This window comes from Camelina sativa, chromosome 20 (assembly GCF_030686135.1).
Source record: "Camelina sativa cultivar CO46 ecotype springtype chromosome 20, ASM3068613v1".
In the NCBI taxonomy this organism is placed as follows: Eukaryota; Viridiplantae; Streptophyta; class Magnoliopsida; order Brassicales; family Brassicaceae; genus Camelina; species Camelina sativa.
In genome coordinates this window covers 32,726,588-32,744,244 of record NC_141899.1, presented here as the reverse complement: position 1 = coordinate 32,744,244, position 17,657 = coordinate 32,726,588, and the positions used below count along the sequence as shown (strand labels likewise).

General features: G+C 38.8%; 2 protein-coding genes and 1 non-coding gene across 5 annotated transcripts; 2 read left to right on the top strand and 1 right to left on the bottom strand.

Annotated features, from left to right (window-relative positions):
- The first annotated feature begins 5,548 nt into the window (after positions 1–5,548).
- On the top strand, positions 5,549–5,655 carry LOC147919761 (small nucleolar RNA R71). Its single transcript, XR_015594188.1, has one exon. It is a non-coding gene; the product is annotated as a small nucleolar RNA R71 (small nucleolar RNA).
- A 5,370-nt stretch (positions 5,656–11,025) lies between these two features.
- LOC104771764 (uncharacterized) lies at positions 11,026–13,315 on the top strand. Of its 2 annotated transcripts, none has more exons than XM_087504806.1 (4): positions 11,026–11,411; positions 11,868–12,027; positions 12,123–12,416; positions 12,506–13,315. In XM_087504806.1, the coding sequence occupies exons 2-4, from the start codon at positions 11,902–11,904 to the stop codon at positions 13,151–13,153; spliced, it is 1,068 nt and encodes a 355-aa protein (XP_087360932.1). In that variant the 5' UTR covers positions 11,026–11,411; positions 11,868–11,901; the 3' UTR covers positions 13,154–13,315. The 2 variants fall into 2 exon arrangements, with proteins under 2 accessions (XP_087360932.1, XP_010494644.2); XM_010496342.2 differs by having other exon boundaries at positions 11,285–11,411; positions 12,126–12,416.
- An 11-nt stretch (positions 13,316–13,326) lies between these two features.
- LOC104771762 (replication protein A 70 kDa DNA-binding subunit C-like) lies at positions 13,327–16,733 on the bottom strand. Of its 2 annotated transcripts, XM_087504805.1 has the most exons (3): positions 16,109–16,733; positions 15,623–16,002; positions 13,327–15,561 (listed from the first exon to the last, which is right to left on the bottom strand). In XM_087504805.1, exon 3 carries the CDS (start codon positions 15,333–15,335, stop codon positions 13,626–13,628), a length of 1,710 nt encoding a protein of 569 aa, XP_087360931.1. In that variant the 5' UTR covers positions 15,336–15,561; positions 15,623–16,002; positions 16,109–16,733; the 3' UTR covers positions 13,327–13,625. The 2 variants fall into 2 exon arrangements, with proteins under 2 accessions (XP_087360931.1, XP_010494641.2); XM_010496339.3 differs by having other exon boundaries at positions 13,327–16,002.
- Positions 16,734–17,657: the final 924 nt, after the last annotated feature.

The following is a 17,657-nucleotide window of genomic DNA, read 5'->3' as shown; positions in this document are numbered from 1 at the left end:
CCTTACACACTCAAGAATAAATTTGGCTTGAAAGAAGGATAGGTTAAGGGTAGGGAAACTGATTCTTAATGATGAAATCAGCTACTTGGATCAACAAGAGTGGTAAAAGGAAAAAGATGATCCAAATATGTATATGGTATCCATGAGTTTAAAGCAATGCACAAGTTGATAATTAAAAATCAATATTAGGTTCTTATAAATAGGAAATGACATCAAATCACAACATGCTTCAGTTTAGACCATAATGCAATTTAGGAATTCAAGGCTTGGTTCAATCTTATGCTTCTAACCACTCAACCAGCATCAAAGTACTATTAACTTGGGCATTGATCCTAGTCTAGTGAATGAACATGCTAACAATGAAATACTCATCATAGATCCCTAATGCAAATATTATACAATCCTAAATGAAACATGCTAAACAAGATCCTAATATGCAATGCAAACTATATGAACACTCTTTTTTTATAAAGGTTTTTTCAAAAAAATTTCAAATTTTTAGGATTTTTCTATGCCTTAGATGCTTATGCAAATACTAATATGAAGATGCTAAAAATTTGAAATAAGAACACCAAACACAATGTCAAATGCTATCTCAAACCCTCCCCCAAACTTAAATCACACAGTCCCTTGTGTGAAAGAAATTTGATTGAGGATTCAAGACTAAGAGAACTAAACAAAATATGAAATGCAATGATATTTACAAGTGAAGGTGATGGTGGTACCTTAGGGATTGTGGAAGAAGTTGTCCACATCCATCTGCATGCTGTCATAGGAGTAGTTGGGGTCTTGTTGGTGACTTGGAGATGGAGTTTGGAGTAGCTCGACGATGGCGATCGACCGAGAGTGCGTGTCCGAGTGGGGGGGTCGAGCTGGACCGCGAGTGTCAAAATGTTGACCTTGCTGCTGGCAGAACTGCTGGTAGAGAGCTGGATCCATGTATTATTGAGGTGGGATGGGAGGGTAACTTGGATAACCTGGATAAGCAGCTGGAGGTGGGAAGCCATAGGGTGATCCAGGAAGGTGCTCGGTCGAGTACCTCGGTGGTGCTTGGTCGAGTGGGTGCTCGAGTGACCCGGTCGAGTGCCTCGAAGACTGATGTTCTCGGGTACTTGAGCTCCTCTTCCTCTGATTTGGCTCATACATTGAAGCCCTAGCTGGTTCCAAAGGGTTTGCAACTCTTGAAAGTGCTCTAGTTGAGCTACTTCTCCTCAAAGGGCTTGATGGTGAAGGTGAAGAATTCCCACTCTTCAAGTCAGCAACCTCCTTCTTTAAGCACTTGATAGACTTAGCCATGTTGGTCATCTTCTTCTTCAGCTTATTAAACCTCTTCCCATGCCACTTGTTCCACTTTTGCAAAAGTGTCAACCTCTTCCTAGTCTCCCTCACTCCTCTACTATCCCTTGGGTTGGGCTCATAATCCTCAAAATAAAACTGCTCCTCCCCATCAGCCACTTGTGCATTCCCAGCTTCCTCAACTCTAGCTTGAACTACTCCATCAAATAAGTGCTCCTCAGCTGGCCAAAAGTCAATGTTGGCTCCTTCTTGAATGGTGGTGAGCTCTTGGTTAGGCAAGATCAATTGTTTCCTTCCAAGTGTAGGAAGCTCAAAATTGAAGATGTGATTTCCTTGATGCATCTCCTTGGCTAGGATGAGAGTAGAGGTGAGGTAGCTTGAGTTAATCCATCTTGGTGAGACCCTTTCTCCTCTAAGTGGGACCTTGGCAGCTTGTAGAATTGGAGTAATGATGCCTCCAATGGTTAGTGCTCCTCTTGAGCCTTTGTTCTCCAACTTGCCTACCCAACTTCTCAAATGTATCATATGGTCTATGAGCACCATTGCAAGAACAGTCTATACAGTGCTCCCAAGGATGATGGTCCCATCTCTTGCTTTGAGGATGATCCCATTGAGAGCCATATCAATCATCTTTAGCTCCCCCTCATTGATATTCCCAGTTTCCTTCCTTGCAAAGAAGGTTTTGGCAAGAGCTTTGTGGAAGTACCTTAGGACTGGGCTCCTTATCCTTGAGCTCTTGGAATTGGAGGATGAGTAGAGTTTGTTGTCCCCAATGGTTTCCCAAACTGAATAGAGCTCCTCTCTTGGTATCATCAAGCTCCTATTGCTCCCAAATTCAAAACCAAACACATTGGCTATCTTTCTCATTGAAAGCTCATGCCTCTTCCCCTTGATTGTGAAGGAAATGTGACCAGCTCCAGCCTCAGCATCCTTCCTTGCATATGCATGCAACTTGACAGTGGCTAGGAACTCACAACTTTCTTCTTTGTAGCCCTCCATGCAAAGCCCCATGAACTTGGTTAAGTTACTTTTCTCAAAAAGAAACTCCACATCTTCATCAATGGCAAGCTTCTCCATGGTTTCCTTGTGAGGATATCTAGTCCCCAAGAACTCCATTCTCATGAAAGCATCATAAAGCTGCCTCTTTGACAACCCACAAGATTCTGCTTCCCCATCATCCTCTAACTCTTCTTCTTCACTTTCTTCCTCACTCTCCTCTTGCTCAACCTCAACTGTTGGCCTCTTCTCTTTGGCCTTGTGTCTCCTCATAAACTCATTGAGAGTTGGCTCCCTTTCCTCCTCACTTTCAGTCCTCTCAGGATCTTCCTCAACTGATTCTCTCCTTGGACTCGGCATCTGGCTCGACCGGCTGCTCGAACCACCACTCGGTCGAGTGCATGATTGAGTGGGGCGTCGAGTTGTCTTTCCAGCTTCTCTCCTTCTTTCAAGGCCAGCATCACGACGTTCCATGGAGCTTGCAGCGGTTTGTTGAGACTTCCTGGTGATCTTAGAAGACATTTTCAAAAGGAACTGAAAAGAATAGACTCAAAGCTCAAAGTTAATAGGTTAGTGACCCAAAAACTTGAAAGAACAAAGCTTGAGCAAAAGATGAACTTTGAGAGAGATTTTAAAACTTGAATTTAGTTGTTTTTAGCAAATGAGAGAGTGTGAGAGGTATAGGATCGTGCAAGTCCTACTTAAAGAAGCTAAGGGGACAAGGAGACAAGGGTGGAGCGTCCATACCATTCAAATTTGAATTGGGAATCTTTGACTTGCTTTTGGCTGCCACTCGACCCCACACTCGACCAGCACGTGGTCGAGCTCCTTGACCCAAGTTTGAAAATTCAAAATTTTTCTTCCTTTTCTCCCTCCACTCGATCATTCTAGAAGAATGGGAATCGAATGGGCCTCACTCCTTCTCCAACACGGTCGAGTACCTCTTGTGGGATGGTCGAGTGGGCCTGCGAATCTCCTTGCCCAAGTCCAAATTTCTCCATACCCAACTCCATTCTCACTAAAAGGCCTGTCCAACACAAACATAAAAGAAAACACATCAAAACTACTAAGAAATTAAACCATATTTACAAAAGATACCTTAGGGACTTCCTCCCTAGTGAGCTTGTTTAGAGTCACTAAGCTTGACTTTTGGTTTCCTTCTTAAACTTGGTCTAGATACCAAGGAGGTGATGAAATCCTCCCTGGAACCTCTTGGTCACTGTGAAGTTGATCCTTGATCACCTCACCCTTAGCACACAAACCATACTTCTTCTTGATTTTGAGCCTTGGTCTTGCTTTCCTCAAAGACCTCTTGTTCACCTTAACTTGGAGATCCTCAACCATACTTGACAGCTCTTGAACTGACCTCTTAAGCTTTTCCACAGAATCTTCTTGAAGAGAGAACTCATCCTTTGGAGTTGCCTTATCACTTAAGACCTCTTGACCACCTTTGTCTTTGATAGTAAAAGGCTGATCATCAATGGTAGGAAGGTTGGTTGGGTTATAGATATTGAACTTCATAACTATACCCTCAGCAATATTCAAGGTCACAAGACCTTCCTTGACATCAATGACTGCTCCAACAGTGGCTAAGAATGGCCTCCCAATGATGATAGGATCTTCAGGTTCCTTGTCCATCTCCAATACCATAAAATATGTATGAACCCTTGCCTTCCCTATCTTGAGTGGGACATTCTCCAACCTTCCAACTACTTCTCTGTTTGACCCATCAGCTAGGCATACATGGAGGTTAGTGGATATGAAATCAGTTCTCCCAAGCTTTTGAGCTATGAAGTATGGCATCACACTAGTTGAAGCTCCCAAATCACAAAGGCATTGGTTGTAGTGGAGGTAACTGATTGTGCAAGGCAGATAGAATGGTCCTGGATCCTTAAGCTTAATTGGGATGATCACTCCTCCAAGGTTCTCAAGATCCGTCTCATCTTGAGCTTGAGCCTTTTTCTTTGACAAATCAAGCAAAAAATCTCTATAGAGAGGATAAGGTTCATACTGTTCCAAGGGAGGTCCTCTCTCCTCTTCTTGGTAAGCAATGATGATCTCTTGAATAGTCATCACTTCCTCTTGTTTCTCAACCACAACCTCTTCCTTCAAAGCTTTCTCATCCTCTTGTTGCTTAGCCAACATTTCCTTTTTCTCAATTATTTCCCTTAATTCCTTGATCCTTTGTGCTTTGAAACGTCCTGGGAATGGTAGAGGTGGTTTGTAAGCAGGAGGAATGTACTTAGCAGGTTTAACAGCTCATGATCCTTCAGCTCGATCGACCACTCGATCAGGCACTCGGTCGAGTGCTGGCTCGAGTACCTGGTCGAGTGCAATGGCGGATTCAGATTTCTCTGCACAAACTTCACTCAAAGCTTCAATAACTGACCAATCCTCCCCATCTTGAACATCACTGTCCTCAGTGACTTCCTCATCAGAGATATGGATGGCTTTTGCAGTGAACTCCCTTGGATTTTGAACAGCTTTTCCAGGGAGTTGGTTGGGTTTAGGAGTAGAAGTAGAGGCAATGTTGCTCTCCATATACTTCACTCTAGAGTTTAGACCTTCAAACTTCATGTTAAGGTCATTATACTGGGATGTGAGCCTTTGATTCAATTCAGCAAACTGCTTGGCTTCCTCAATCTTGCCTTGTGTTTGCCCAATCAACAACTGCTGCATCATGGCTCTTAAGTCTTGTTCCTGGCCTTGGTTAGTCTGAAACCCTGGTGGGGGACACAACTGAGGCTGGAACACTTGATGTTGTTGTTTGGGGACATAATTTTGTTGCTGTTGAGGCTGTGGAGGTGGATACACTTGGTCTTGAGGGTTAGCCACATTGGTACTCCTATAAGAGAGATTGTTGTTCTTGAAACCCCCTTGGTTGTAGCCTTTGAATCCTCCCCGGTTTTGCATGTAGCACAACTCAGCAAATTCAGTCTCCCCCTCTTGAACTGGAACCTCTTCTTCACCAATGAAGTGAATATACTTTTGTTGTCTAAGAAGGATCTTGTCAAGCTTCTCATTGACCATCTTCAAGTCCTTCTTGTACTTGTCCTCTTGATCAGTTGATGAGGACCTTATGGTTCTGTCATAGTCCTCATTATAGTTGCCATCTGACTGAGCAAGGTTCTCAACTAACTCCCAGCCTTCTTCCACATTCTTGTTGAGGAAGTTGCCATTAGAAGCTGTGTCAAGAAGCATCCTGATCTTGGGAAGCACTCCTCTATGCAATGTACTCAAGAGTGACTCATTGCTGAAGCCATGATGAGGGCATTGAGTCTGAAATCCTTTAAACCTCTCCCAAGCTTCACAAAAGCTTTCATTGTTTCTTTGAGCAAACCCAGAAATTTCATTCCTCAATCTAGCAGTCCTTGCATTTGAGAAAAATTTTGCCAAGAAAGCCTTCTTGCAAGCATCCCATGTGGTTATTGCTCCAGTAGGAAGAGTCTTCTCCCAAAGGTGTGTCTTATCTCCAAGTGAGAATGGGAAGAGCCTCAACTTGAATCCATCTTCACTCACTCCATTGATCTTTGTAAGACCACAGATTCTGTCAAACTCATCAAGATGATCTAGTGGATCCTCCATTGGCAACCCATGGAACTTGTTGGCTTGAATCATGGAGATCAATCCACTTTTGATCTCAATGTTGTTGTTTGGCACTGTTGGAGGCACAATACCAGCCCTTTGGTTGTGGGTGTTGGGTGCATCTCCAGCACCAATGTGCCTATGTCTCTGCTCATGGTTAGCTTGTTGCTCCATGATCACTGGATCCTCTTGCTGAACTTGAACTACTCTTCTTCTCTGATTTCCCAAACCCTTTTGCTTCCTATGGATGTTGTCAATAGGCCTTTGAAGATTGTCTTTCCCCTTAGACCTTGTGTGCATCAACAAACGCGAGTACAGACTCGAACAGGTTCACAATTGAGCTCAGGCTCATGTGGGTGGTTGAGTCGACTGGGAAGTGGTATCCAAATGTACACGGCTTCTGACTCGATCAGGTGCTCGATCACTGCTCGGTCGAGTGGTGGTCGAGTGGCTGGTCGAGTGGTACCTGAAATTCAACTTCAACCCAGAAACAGAAGATTCGAGTCCAGCAACTTCACAAGTGTATAAACGAACTTAAATTTTAGACTAATATGGATCCTAAATGTCACAAAAACACACTCAAATGGGCAACGGCGCCAAATTGAAACAAGAATCTTTTTTGTGTGGGTGAATGATGATGAATGTATGCAATGGTGAGATATTAATGAATGGATGGGTGTTTCAATTCCCCTTATGCAGTTGCAGTATAAGAGGTGTCAATCCTAAATGAGTGTTTGTGAACAATTAAGATATGTATATGAATCTAAGTTAAGCCAAATGTAAAGATTGTTTGTCACTAACAATCCTAAGATGAAAAAGTAAAATGCAGAAAGTAAACTAAAAGAACTAAGAGCTAAATGCAAATAGAACAGAATGATTGCAGTAGTTATGAACCAAGAACATAAATAGAAACTATGCTAATGAACTAATGCAAGACAATAATGAACAGGACAATGAGTAAATGAAACAGAAATGCAAATAGAATGATACTAGAGACAAGACAGAACAACTACAAATCATAAACAAGAGTTCTGGGGATGAACTCGAGCTAGCACTCGATCGAGTGTAGATCGAGTGCAGGGTCGAGCTAGATAAATCCGGGAAACAGAGCAACACAATAAAAACAGAGCAATGCAAAAACGAATCAAACAACAAGCAAGCAACAGGATTAAGACTTAAAAATCAATAAACAAAGAAGGCCTTGAGGAGGGATTCATGGGCTAGACTAATGAGGTTATCACACTTTGGCCAACAAATCTCAAGCAAAGCTTTGAGCTAATCTCTAGACATATAAATCTAAGACAAGTTTCTTCCACTCTCATGGCAAGAATCAATCAAACCTATGCATCTCTAGACTTGTTCTCACAAAGTAAAGAATCTACACAAGCAGGCATTAAGCAATACATCTCATACCAAACAAGACCTCTAATCTCTTAGCAAGCCTAATGGTAAGCTCTAGATCTAGCCTTATCTATGCTCCTTAAACATTGGTGTGATACTAAGATACTTGAAATCAAACCCTAACCTCTCAGTTCAGGATTAGCATTAAGAACATCTAGCTTAGAAGAGATTCTACCACAATCAAGCTTGACCAAAGCAAACAAACCTCAAACACAGCCCAGCCTAACCCATCCTCAAGATCCTAAGCACTACTCACATGAACACATGATGAACATCAAAGTCATAAACCCAGAAAATCTCGAAACTTGCATCAGATGAAAGATAAGAACAAGATCTACAATGTTGCAAAAGGAATCAAATCCAAATTCTTAATATATTGAAAGTTATGGAACCAACAATATTGAAGAATCTAAGAGTTTTCTTTAAAAGGGTACAAAATCTAGGAAAATAAAAAGGCAAAGGGAATAATTCCTTAAAAAGTAAAAACTAGGTTTCTGACTCTCTAAAAAGGTTGCACACTTTGGTGGCTGCAGGTACAAGGCTTTATATAGGAGAGGAGGTGGAAGCCCTAAAAATACTAAAAGACAAAATAGTCAACGGCTCGGTCAACTCGACTTGTGCTCGGTCGAGTGGCAGGTCGAGCTGGCTTCTCTCGTGCATTCTCCACTCGGTCGAGTCCTCCTCAGCACACGGTCGAGTGTCTGGTCGAGTGTGCGGTCGAGTTGGACTCTGGACCTTGGTTCTTCAGCCTTAACTCTCTTGCTTTTCCTTCATGATTGGCTCACTTTCCCTCAGCATTGCTTCCATGCTCCTTAAGCTCCAAAATCACCTGAATATGCATGAAAAGATACAAATGCAATGCAACTAAACTCTAATGCATGATTAGTGCTAAAGCTACACAATAATGACCTAAATGGATAGCAAAAGATGCAAAAGATGTGAATAAACTAAGGGGAAACATGGTAAATTATATGAACATCACTTATTCACCAAGGCACTACCTACTGCTACTTGCAAAAAGTTGGTTTATCATCTCGGATTACATCTTCTCGAAAATCTCAACATGTGTACTCACCAAGAGGAGTAGTTGCGCGCTGCACTCTTTTTCCTTGATCATGATTTTTTCTATTGAATTTTATGGTAAGAATTTTAATGAGGCAGCATTTCCAGCGCATTCTGAGTTATTTTATTATAAATAGACATCCAAAAGAAAGTTTGTCAAAAAAAAAAAAACCATCCAAAAGAGAATGTTATAAACAATATATGGATACCCATTATAAAATAGGTTATTAGCACCCACATCCACATAAGCAAAAAACTTATGAAAGTATAGAGAGAATTGAAAGTAGATGTAAGTGAAGAAGTTTGATAGAAAATATCTTCCAGAAGTTTTTAGAATTACTTGTAAACTAGATTTACTTTGTCATCGAGCAAAATCATCTCTTTCTAATCCTATATAAAATTTTCATTCATTGGAATGATATATAAATATATTTCTTCTCTTATCTCTATCTAAAACAAAATTAATATAACTAGGTTAGAACCCGCACTACGCTGCGGTTAGTTTTTTTATTTTATTTTATTGTTTTGTTTTTTATTTCATAATTTAATATATGTTGTTTGGAATTAAGTTTCATAAGTTTTTCATAATTTCAATACTAATTTAGTTATGTTTGTTATTAGCTTGAGTTTTTAATTTAATATATTTTGTTTCTGAATATATTTTCATTTTATTACCTTAAAAATATGTTTTGTTTTTATTTTATTTTTTTCAAAATGCTATTCTTCTCTTACTAAAAGTCTAAAACAATACTGAAGATTTTGGAAAATACAGAGAATCCAAAATGTTCAGTTTTCATAAAAACAAAAAAATTAATGTATATTTAAAAAATAAAAGTATATTCAAAGAAGTTTTAATTAGATTTTTAATAAAGATTTTATCCGTGTTTGTTGATAATATTTTGGTTTTTAGTTTTTATTTTATTTTTTATATTATATTTTGCTACATTTTTTTTATAAAATTATAAACTAAAATATTATTTACGTTTTCTTGTCAATCAATCCATCAACTACATAAACCAAATAACCCCAAAAAAGAGGACAATAACAACACAAAATTAGCATTGGAATTATCAAAATTTATGAAACTTGACTCCAAACAATTTATCCTAAATTATGAAATTGAATAAAACAAAACAAAAATATATAACAGAACATAAAATTAAAAAACCAATCTGCCGCGTAGCGCAGATTTCTTCAACCTAGTATAGACTAACAATCAATTTTCCTGGAGAGTGAAATTATCTACAACTGTTTTTCGATAACTATGTATAAGAAAAAAAACTATGGATTTATGATAAAATTTATGATGTTACTTTCTAAATATACAAATTTATTTTGAACTTAATTTTAAATATGCCACAAATAAGGAATTTTTTAAAAATATATATAAAAATTGAAAATCCTATTCAATTTTATAGTCACAGACAACGTGTATATAATTCAGACTAATGTCATACATGTAATTTTTATCTTTTACATGGAACAAGAAGACAAACCTTCATTATAGTCATCCTCAAAGCAAATGATCCAGAGTTCCAACCTTTAAATGATAATTCAGACACTATTTTCAGACATTATAGTCATCCTCCGTCGTTGTTACCCTTCTTCACCCACACCATAACCCTTGTAGACGACCAATAATGTATTTAGTTTCGGTAATAACCTTGTCCGCTAGTAAAACCTCACAGGTCCATTCTCAAGCCTACTTCTCCCAACAAAATATTGTTTTTTCAAGAGAAGGCACATAAATCCAATTTCCTGAAGCGAGAAGTTTACTGATTCGCATCCCAGAATTTAACAGTTGACCCATCGGGAGTTGTTATATACCATCCATCTTGACTCACTTCATCACTGGTGACAAGAGACTTGGTTTCTAATGTATGCACAATTTTACCAGTCCTCACAACCCACAGCCTATTCAAGAGAAGAAAGACATGAGATTCAAGTCGAAAACATGAAAAATTATCTCAAATCCTCTTGTGATTAGAAATTGTGCATCCTGAAGAAAGAACCATTGCATACAAAATCATGTCCGTTTTAATCAGAAGGAGAGTTAGAATAATACCCCTTTGCGAGAAATCTGGTGACGACATGTCCTTTGTTCAACCCAACGAACAAACCAGTCTTCACTGCTGGAGTTATCATCTTCACCTGCAACAAACTCACATAGAGTAGATTTAAAAATCGATTATGGAAATCTTCAAAACAATGATAACAAAACTTTAGAGAAAAATAGATTATCTCTAGTCTAACTTTGAATAGAATAGTTCTCAATCAACAGAGCTGACAAAATTGAATCTAAAAGAGATTGAGAAAACTATTGAATGTGATTGCAATTTCACCTTCACCGTTCTGTAGTCTAACCCTTTCGTCTCGTCTTTATTTTTTCGTTTCTCCATATTTAGTTCCTTTATCCACCTAGCTAAGAAAAAGCTTAGCTGTATTATTTGTTATAATTTCATTGGATATTCATTTTAACTGATGTGTCACTCTCTGCTTCAATACAGAAGCTGAGGTGTCAAGCCCTGGAGAGAAACATTCTACTTTTATTGTATAGATTTTATTTTTTTGTCAATAAATCGATATAATTAAAATAACTATTGTTTGTTTGGTCCCAATCATAGATGGAATTGGATTACAACAACACTAGTATATATAACACATAAATTTCTACTTCTATTTTTTAATAACAGTTGAAACAAATTTTACATTCAGTATACAACAAGTCTACGTTAAATCAACAACCAACCACTCAAGCTTAAATCTCGACCGTTGGATCATATCATTCGTGACGATAAACGGCAAGAGATCAATTCTCCAGCAACCAAAATAGTCTTCGTGGTTTGGTTTCTCCACCACCGAATACAAACCACGTGCTACAACAATACACTACAAAGGTCAACTAAACCGGCAATCACCGGTTATTTCAAAGGAACAGAATCACGGTTTACCGATCCAACCGGTAACTCTCGGTACAAAGTCGTAAACACACGTCTGTGCTCACCACACGTTTTCGTCCAAAAAAATCTAAAGCTTACTCTGCAAATTCATTTTCCGGCGAAACTTCTCAGGTGATTGGTTCTCTCTTCGATTTTTTTTTGTTTCTTCTCGTTTCGTTCGTAATTTTTTTCCTCTATTCGAAACAAATCTCTTCTCTATATGCTTCACATGATTCATTTTTTTTTTTTTTTTTCAATCTGTAACAAAATAGATCGAGACGAGAGATTTGCAGAATTGTTATTTTTCATTAGAATTGTTATTTTCGATTCGAATTTAGGGTTCCATGGTGGTATTTGATTCGTAGTGGATTTAATTTTAGGGTAGCTTTTGGTTTCTGGGATTTTTTTTTTTTCCCCCAAATCTAATTTACCCGAAAATTTGAACTCGGAACTAGTTTTAGGTTTGATTTGAGTGCTGATTTAGAGTTTTGTTGGATTCTTTTTGTTCTTGAATCAATTTTAGAGATTTTTGTTCGATTGATCATTAATTTTTTTATGTTTTTTTCTGAACCAATTTCAATTTCTCAGGCTTATTTGCTCAAAAGCTAAAAAGGATATTTCAATGGATCAAGAATCATCATCACAATGTCCCTTTGTTGCTGAAAGCATGATCCAGAAATGCCCTTTCCTCAGAAACATCAACAAGCCTACCAATTTGTCCTTCACCTCCTTAAGTTTTCCATTTCCGGTAAATGAAAAAAATTCTTACCTTTCATAATAATGAAAAAAAATTTAATGGTCTTTGGTTCGCTGGTGATGAAGTTTTTATGTTTCCTTTGACAGCAGGTGCAAGGAGGTAGTAAAGGTCCGATTTTTGAAGATGGTCCGGGTTTTGATTCAGCGTTCAAGCTCTTCCATGGAAAAGATGGTCTTGTGCCGCTTTCTGGGCATTCGAGTTTCGTGGATGATGTCGAACAAGAGGCTCGTCCTGCTCCTCTGCAATTCAACCCACTTGCGGGGAAGGTAGCTACTATAAGCCTATCAGCTTTTGGTCCTGGAGGGCCTTTTGGCTTTGGTCCTTTCTCTGAGAAATGGAAGAAACAACAGAAGAAACCTAAACCTTCCAATAACCAACAGGTAGATTTTGATAGATTTGTAAAAAAGACTTTAGAATTTACAAGGATTTACTGTTTCTGATATTTTTTTTGCTTGCTTGCTTTTTGTAGTCTGGGGGGGACTCGTCGAAACATGAGGCAGTTGGAGACGATTGGTTAAAAACCGGGAATTGTCCTATCGCAAAATCTTTTAGAGCTGCAAGCAAAGTCATGCCTCTTGTAGCGAAAGCATTAAAGCCACCAGCTGGTATGAAATATAGATGTCCAGCTCCTATAGTAGCTGCAAGAGCTGCACTTTCGAAGACTGCTTTGGTTAAAAGTCTTCGTCCTCAGCCTTTACCTGAAAAGATGCTTGCAATCGCTCTCATGGGAATGGCTGCAAATGTGCCTCTTGGTGTATGGAGAGAACACACGAAGAAGTTTTCGCCTTCATGGTTTTTGGCTGTCCATGCTGCTGTGCCTTTTATAGCAATGCTCAGGAAATCTGTGCTGATGCCAAAAGCAGCCATGGCTTTGACCATTGGAGCTTCGATTTTGGGACAGGTTATTGGGTCAAGAGCTGAACGATACCGTCTCAAAGCGGCAGCTGTGAAAACAGTTGCTGAAACGGCTTCTGTTACTACGGTTCCTGGATACAACCAGAGCCCTAGCGACTCAGGCTTTTCTGGGGGACATTGTGGTACAAGAGAGGGAGTGAAAGGGGTTTATTACAATGTAAATGTTGGAGAATCTGCTAAATCAACTGGACTCTGTTATTGAGAGATTGGTCTTATTGATTTCAAAAACTACAGACTATTACGTGAGGATTGGATATTTGTGTGTGGGGGAAGGTTTTTGTAATTCAGTGAATTGTGTAAACCAAAACAATTGTGTCGTTTTATCCCTTTATATGGGTCTAAATAAAAGGTTAATAATTCCCTCTGTAGCCTCTCTTACAAAAACTTATCGACTTTATTTGAATCTGATATTGATGACAGAAACGTTACCATATCTAAAATATTAAAGAGATTTATACAAAGAAAACAAAAACACAAAAGACCCATTAGCACCAACATCTTCAAGTGTTCAATTGGCAAACAGAGAAAAAACAAATAGACTAATAAGACCCACAAAGCGGAACTCAAACATCTAATGTAGATGAGTAAACTTAACCGGTCAAAACAGCCTCTGACCTTAGTACCTTTGTATCTAGATGATGATGACCATGATGTGAAATAGTCACTAGAGGTTTTCAATAGCCGCCAACATGTTGCCTTGGCGTGCCACCTCCTGTGTATCTTCCTTGTGTGTATTGTCCTTGTGGCTCGCTCATAAGACTTGGGCAGTTTGCAGAAACATGACCATTGCTACCACAAGCGTTACAGCTAGTAATACCGCTGATAGGCCCTGCATACTGATTTCCATATTGACCCACTTGGTTTGCTGCAGGTAATCCAAATTCTCTACGTGCGTCCACTGATGCGGTATCTCTAGTTCCCGAGGTTCCAATACCGGAGTTCAATGCATCAGACCTGTAGTTGGAACTCTCTAGCTTTACAGGGAGAGAATTTGCATCTCCTGTCCTGAGTTTATCCATTGCCTCTAGCATGAACCTAGTATCTGAAGAATAGTTAATCTTTTCAGCTTTCACAACAGTTGCTTTAACCCGTTGCTCGTCGCTATAAGTTTCTTCTTTAATCTTCAACTTGAAAATGTACTTGGAGAAAGTAACACTGCGGATGATGTCTTCGAATTTCTCCTCCTCCTGATGTTCATACTTGATATAATACAAATCTTTCGCAGATATTCCGATTATCTCCTCACCAGCTTCCTGGAATGCTGTGGCCCAGGTTAGACCAGTATGGTCCTGTAACTGGATCTGCAATATATACCTGTAGTCACATTCTTCCACAGATTTGTCACACTTCTCACAACGCCATGTCCCATCTCCATTATTTGTTACTTTTTTGCTACACGGACGATCTCCATTCATGTTAGGACAAGCCGTGTAGCAGAAATTTTCAACCTTCATGAATGAAATGGTGGCACAGACTGTGATCCAGTCTGGCTTCTCTGAGGTCCCTAGCTTGTCGTCCTTGATCTGAGTAATTACCTTGCGAACTTCTTGTCTGCCAGCACCGGTGAACTCTCTTGATATGGAGGTAAAATGAGCGTTTCTTCCTTCTCTATCATACCATTCTCTTAATTCTCTGGCTTCAGGGAAATCTGGCTCTATGAACAACTGACTTGATCCAATGGTGCTCACTTGCTTCCCGTTGAATTCACTGATCCTGCCTGCCTTCACAGCAAGAACCGGGGATGCCCCAGAATCACAAAGCATTTGTAACTTCTGTCCTTCCGCATTGCAGAAATCACCCCACATGGTAAACTCGACACTTCGGCCTGACATATCCTTTAACTGAAGTGACCTTTTAAGTACCTCAGTTTGATTTTTCCGCATAATGGATACTGACGGACTGATAGACGAAACGATACCAATAAGATCAGTTATGCTGTTGCTCTCCATGTTTTCAATATCACCAACGTTACGAAAATGGAACTGATGGCGTGGAATGGTAGGATCATCTTCATAGCATTGCTGTATCGTTGATGCAGAGTCTAAATGTATTTCATAATCATTGTGAAGATGATTGAAGTTCTTCTGAGCAGGTTTCAAACTTCCCCTTGAAATCAGATACACATTACCAACTACAATCTGGTCAAAGAACTGATCAACCACATCGTTGAAACAAGTCACCCGTATTTCCCCACCACCAGAGTCAAGGAGATCAAAACTGAATAATTTCCCTTCCCCACGCGTATTACTAAAACGCCTCAGCACTCCCTTACACGTGACCCTGACCTTGATGGTCCACCGACCCTGGTAAGGATTAAGAGCAGAAATCGGAGTTATCCTCGGGGGAGCTTCGTTCCTAGCCACAGGTCCCCTGTTAACATACATCGGTGGTGGTTGTGGCTGGTAACTCGATTGAACTGGACGGGAATAAGCGGTTGTTGCAGGAGGTGCCCGAGGTTGCTCTAACCTAGAGCCTCCATAACCTGCATTTGAGCTCCCATATGGCCTAGTGGAAGGTGATGTTTCTGAATAACCAGAACCAGTACCATATCTTTGACCAACTTGACGCTGAGGTGAACTAGCCGGTACACCATATCTCCCAGCGTCAGAACTGTTATAACCAACTTGAGGCTGAGCTAAATTAGCACCACCATATCTCCCAGCGTCAGAACTGTTATGAGCAACTTGAGGCTGAGGTGAATTAGCCGGTAAACCATATCTCCCAACTTCAGAACTATTATGAACAACTTGAGGCTGAGGTAAATTAGCAGATACACTATATCTCACAGCGTCAGGACTGTTATGAACAACTTGAGGCTGAGGTGAATAAGCAGATGCACCATATCTCCCACCATTCAAATCAGTCCTTTTAGCTTGTTGCTGCTCAAAACCACAACCATTGCTTTGTTGTGTGATTACAGATCCCATTCCAGAACGTTGTTGATCAAACACTGAGCTTCGGCCAGGTTCATTAGGCGACCCAGATTGTACACAAGTTCCAATAATATCGCATTTCTCAACAAGAATCTCCACATCCGCAACAACAACGATCCTGTCATCAACACAACATTTAAAAAAAAACAAAAAAAGATTGCTTTTTTAATTTTTCTTTTTAACAATGATGAATCTGAGAAGAGATTGCAAATACTAAACAGTACCTTCGAGTCTGGACTCGATTACAGACGAACCGAGTGAGTTTCAAAATCGAACCCAATTGAATACTGCCTTGTACAACGAGACTGTTCAATGAAGCATTAAGCATGCCTTGTTGCGAGAGGATCCCATCGGATAAAGTAATCTTGTATCGATTGCTTGATTCATGATTCTGATTAAGCTTGCTCTGAATCATCTTCAACTCTGTAACTTGCAGCACTGGCGTCATATCATTCTCACTTGCCACTTCTCCATTCAACATCTTCGCTATCGCTTCCGCCGTCAGATTCACCGCCATCGTGTTTTTTGCCCTCCCCCGACCCAAATTAAACTCGATTTCCGCACTGTGGAGAAAAATGGGTTTGATCCAAGAAATTGAGAAGCTGAAAGAGGAGATTTTTCAAATGGGATTGGAATTGAAACCTAATTAATTAGACGATTGAATTAGGGCTTTTCTAAATGATTGAGAGAACCCTAAAGGTGGGAGCTTTTTGAGAGGGAAAACTAGAATGTTTTCGGGGGTTTTTGGACAGTTATATCATATCGGGTCTTAGAATTTATGTGAATTGCGAATAACCCCCCAAAACTACATAAAAGCCCCCAAAATTTAAAATACAATTTCTCAATTATATGCAGATTTCGAATGTAAATGTACAAAGTTATTATGATTTAGGAGGTTTATAATTTTTGAGGATAAATTATAATGAAATTAGAGTCGGGGGACAAAAAGAGTGAAATAATGTCAAGTTAATGAGTAATTAAGTAAAGTAATGACGAAAAGATCTGTTCAAGTTTTACGGGATTTAAATTAATATTAAGCTTACCGTATAAGCTATTGCTGACGTGGAATACTTAGTGGCCCACGATTTGACTGTTAAAAGAAGTTTCATATTATTGAGCTCCAAGTGATGACAAACACTTTAAAAGTGACGAAAAAAACTAGGGGAATGTTATTCAACGGGAAAAAAACCCGAAAAGTATGCTATCTAATTTTTTTTGACCGTTTAATTCCTCTAATTATTAAATTTCTTAAAAAAATACTTAGTTTAATTTCTGTTGTTTTTAAAAACCATCATCTTATTAATATTGGTAGATCCATACTTAAGACAAAACGATTCTTAACTCTAACTAGATATTCACCCGCGGTACACCGTGAGATATATTTAACTTTAATAAATTTTAAAAAATCTTTATTGATTATATTACATATATATATATATATAAACAATATTTTATGTATTTGTTGAATTAACTATAATTGTGTAGTGTATAGTTTCCATCTACTATATGGTGTGGTTTATTATATATATCCTTAATGTTTATTAAATTTTATTTAGTCAACAAATAAACTATTTTAAAAATTTTTCTATTTCATTTATAGTGTAAAGATAATAGTATTACATACTATATTATAAATTTAAAATATATGAATATAATATAATTTGAATTTGTATTATTTGTTGTTTTTTCCTATATTATGTAAGACTTTTGTAGTTAGAGTTGTGCAAGTCGATTAATTGATTCTTATTATGTAACAAATCAATTGATTCTTAT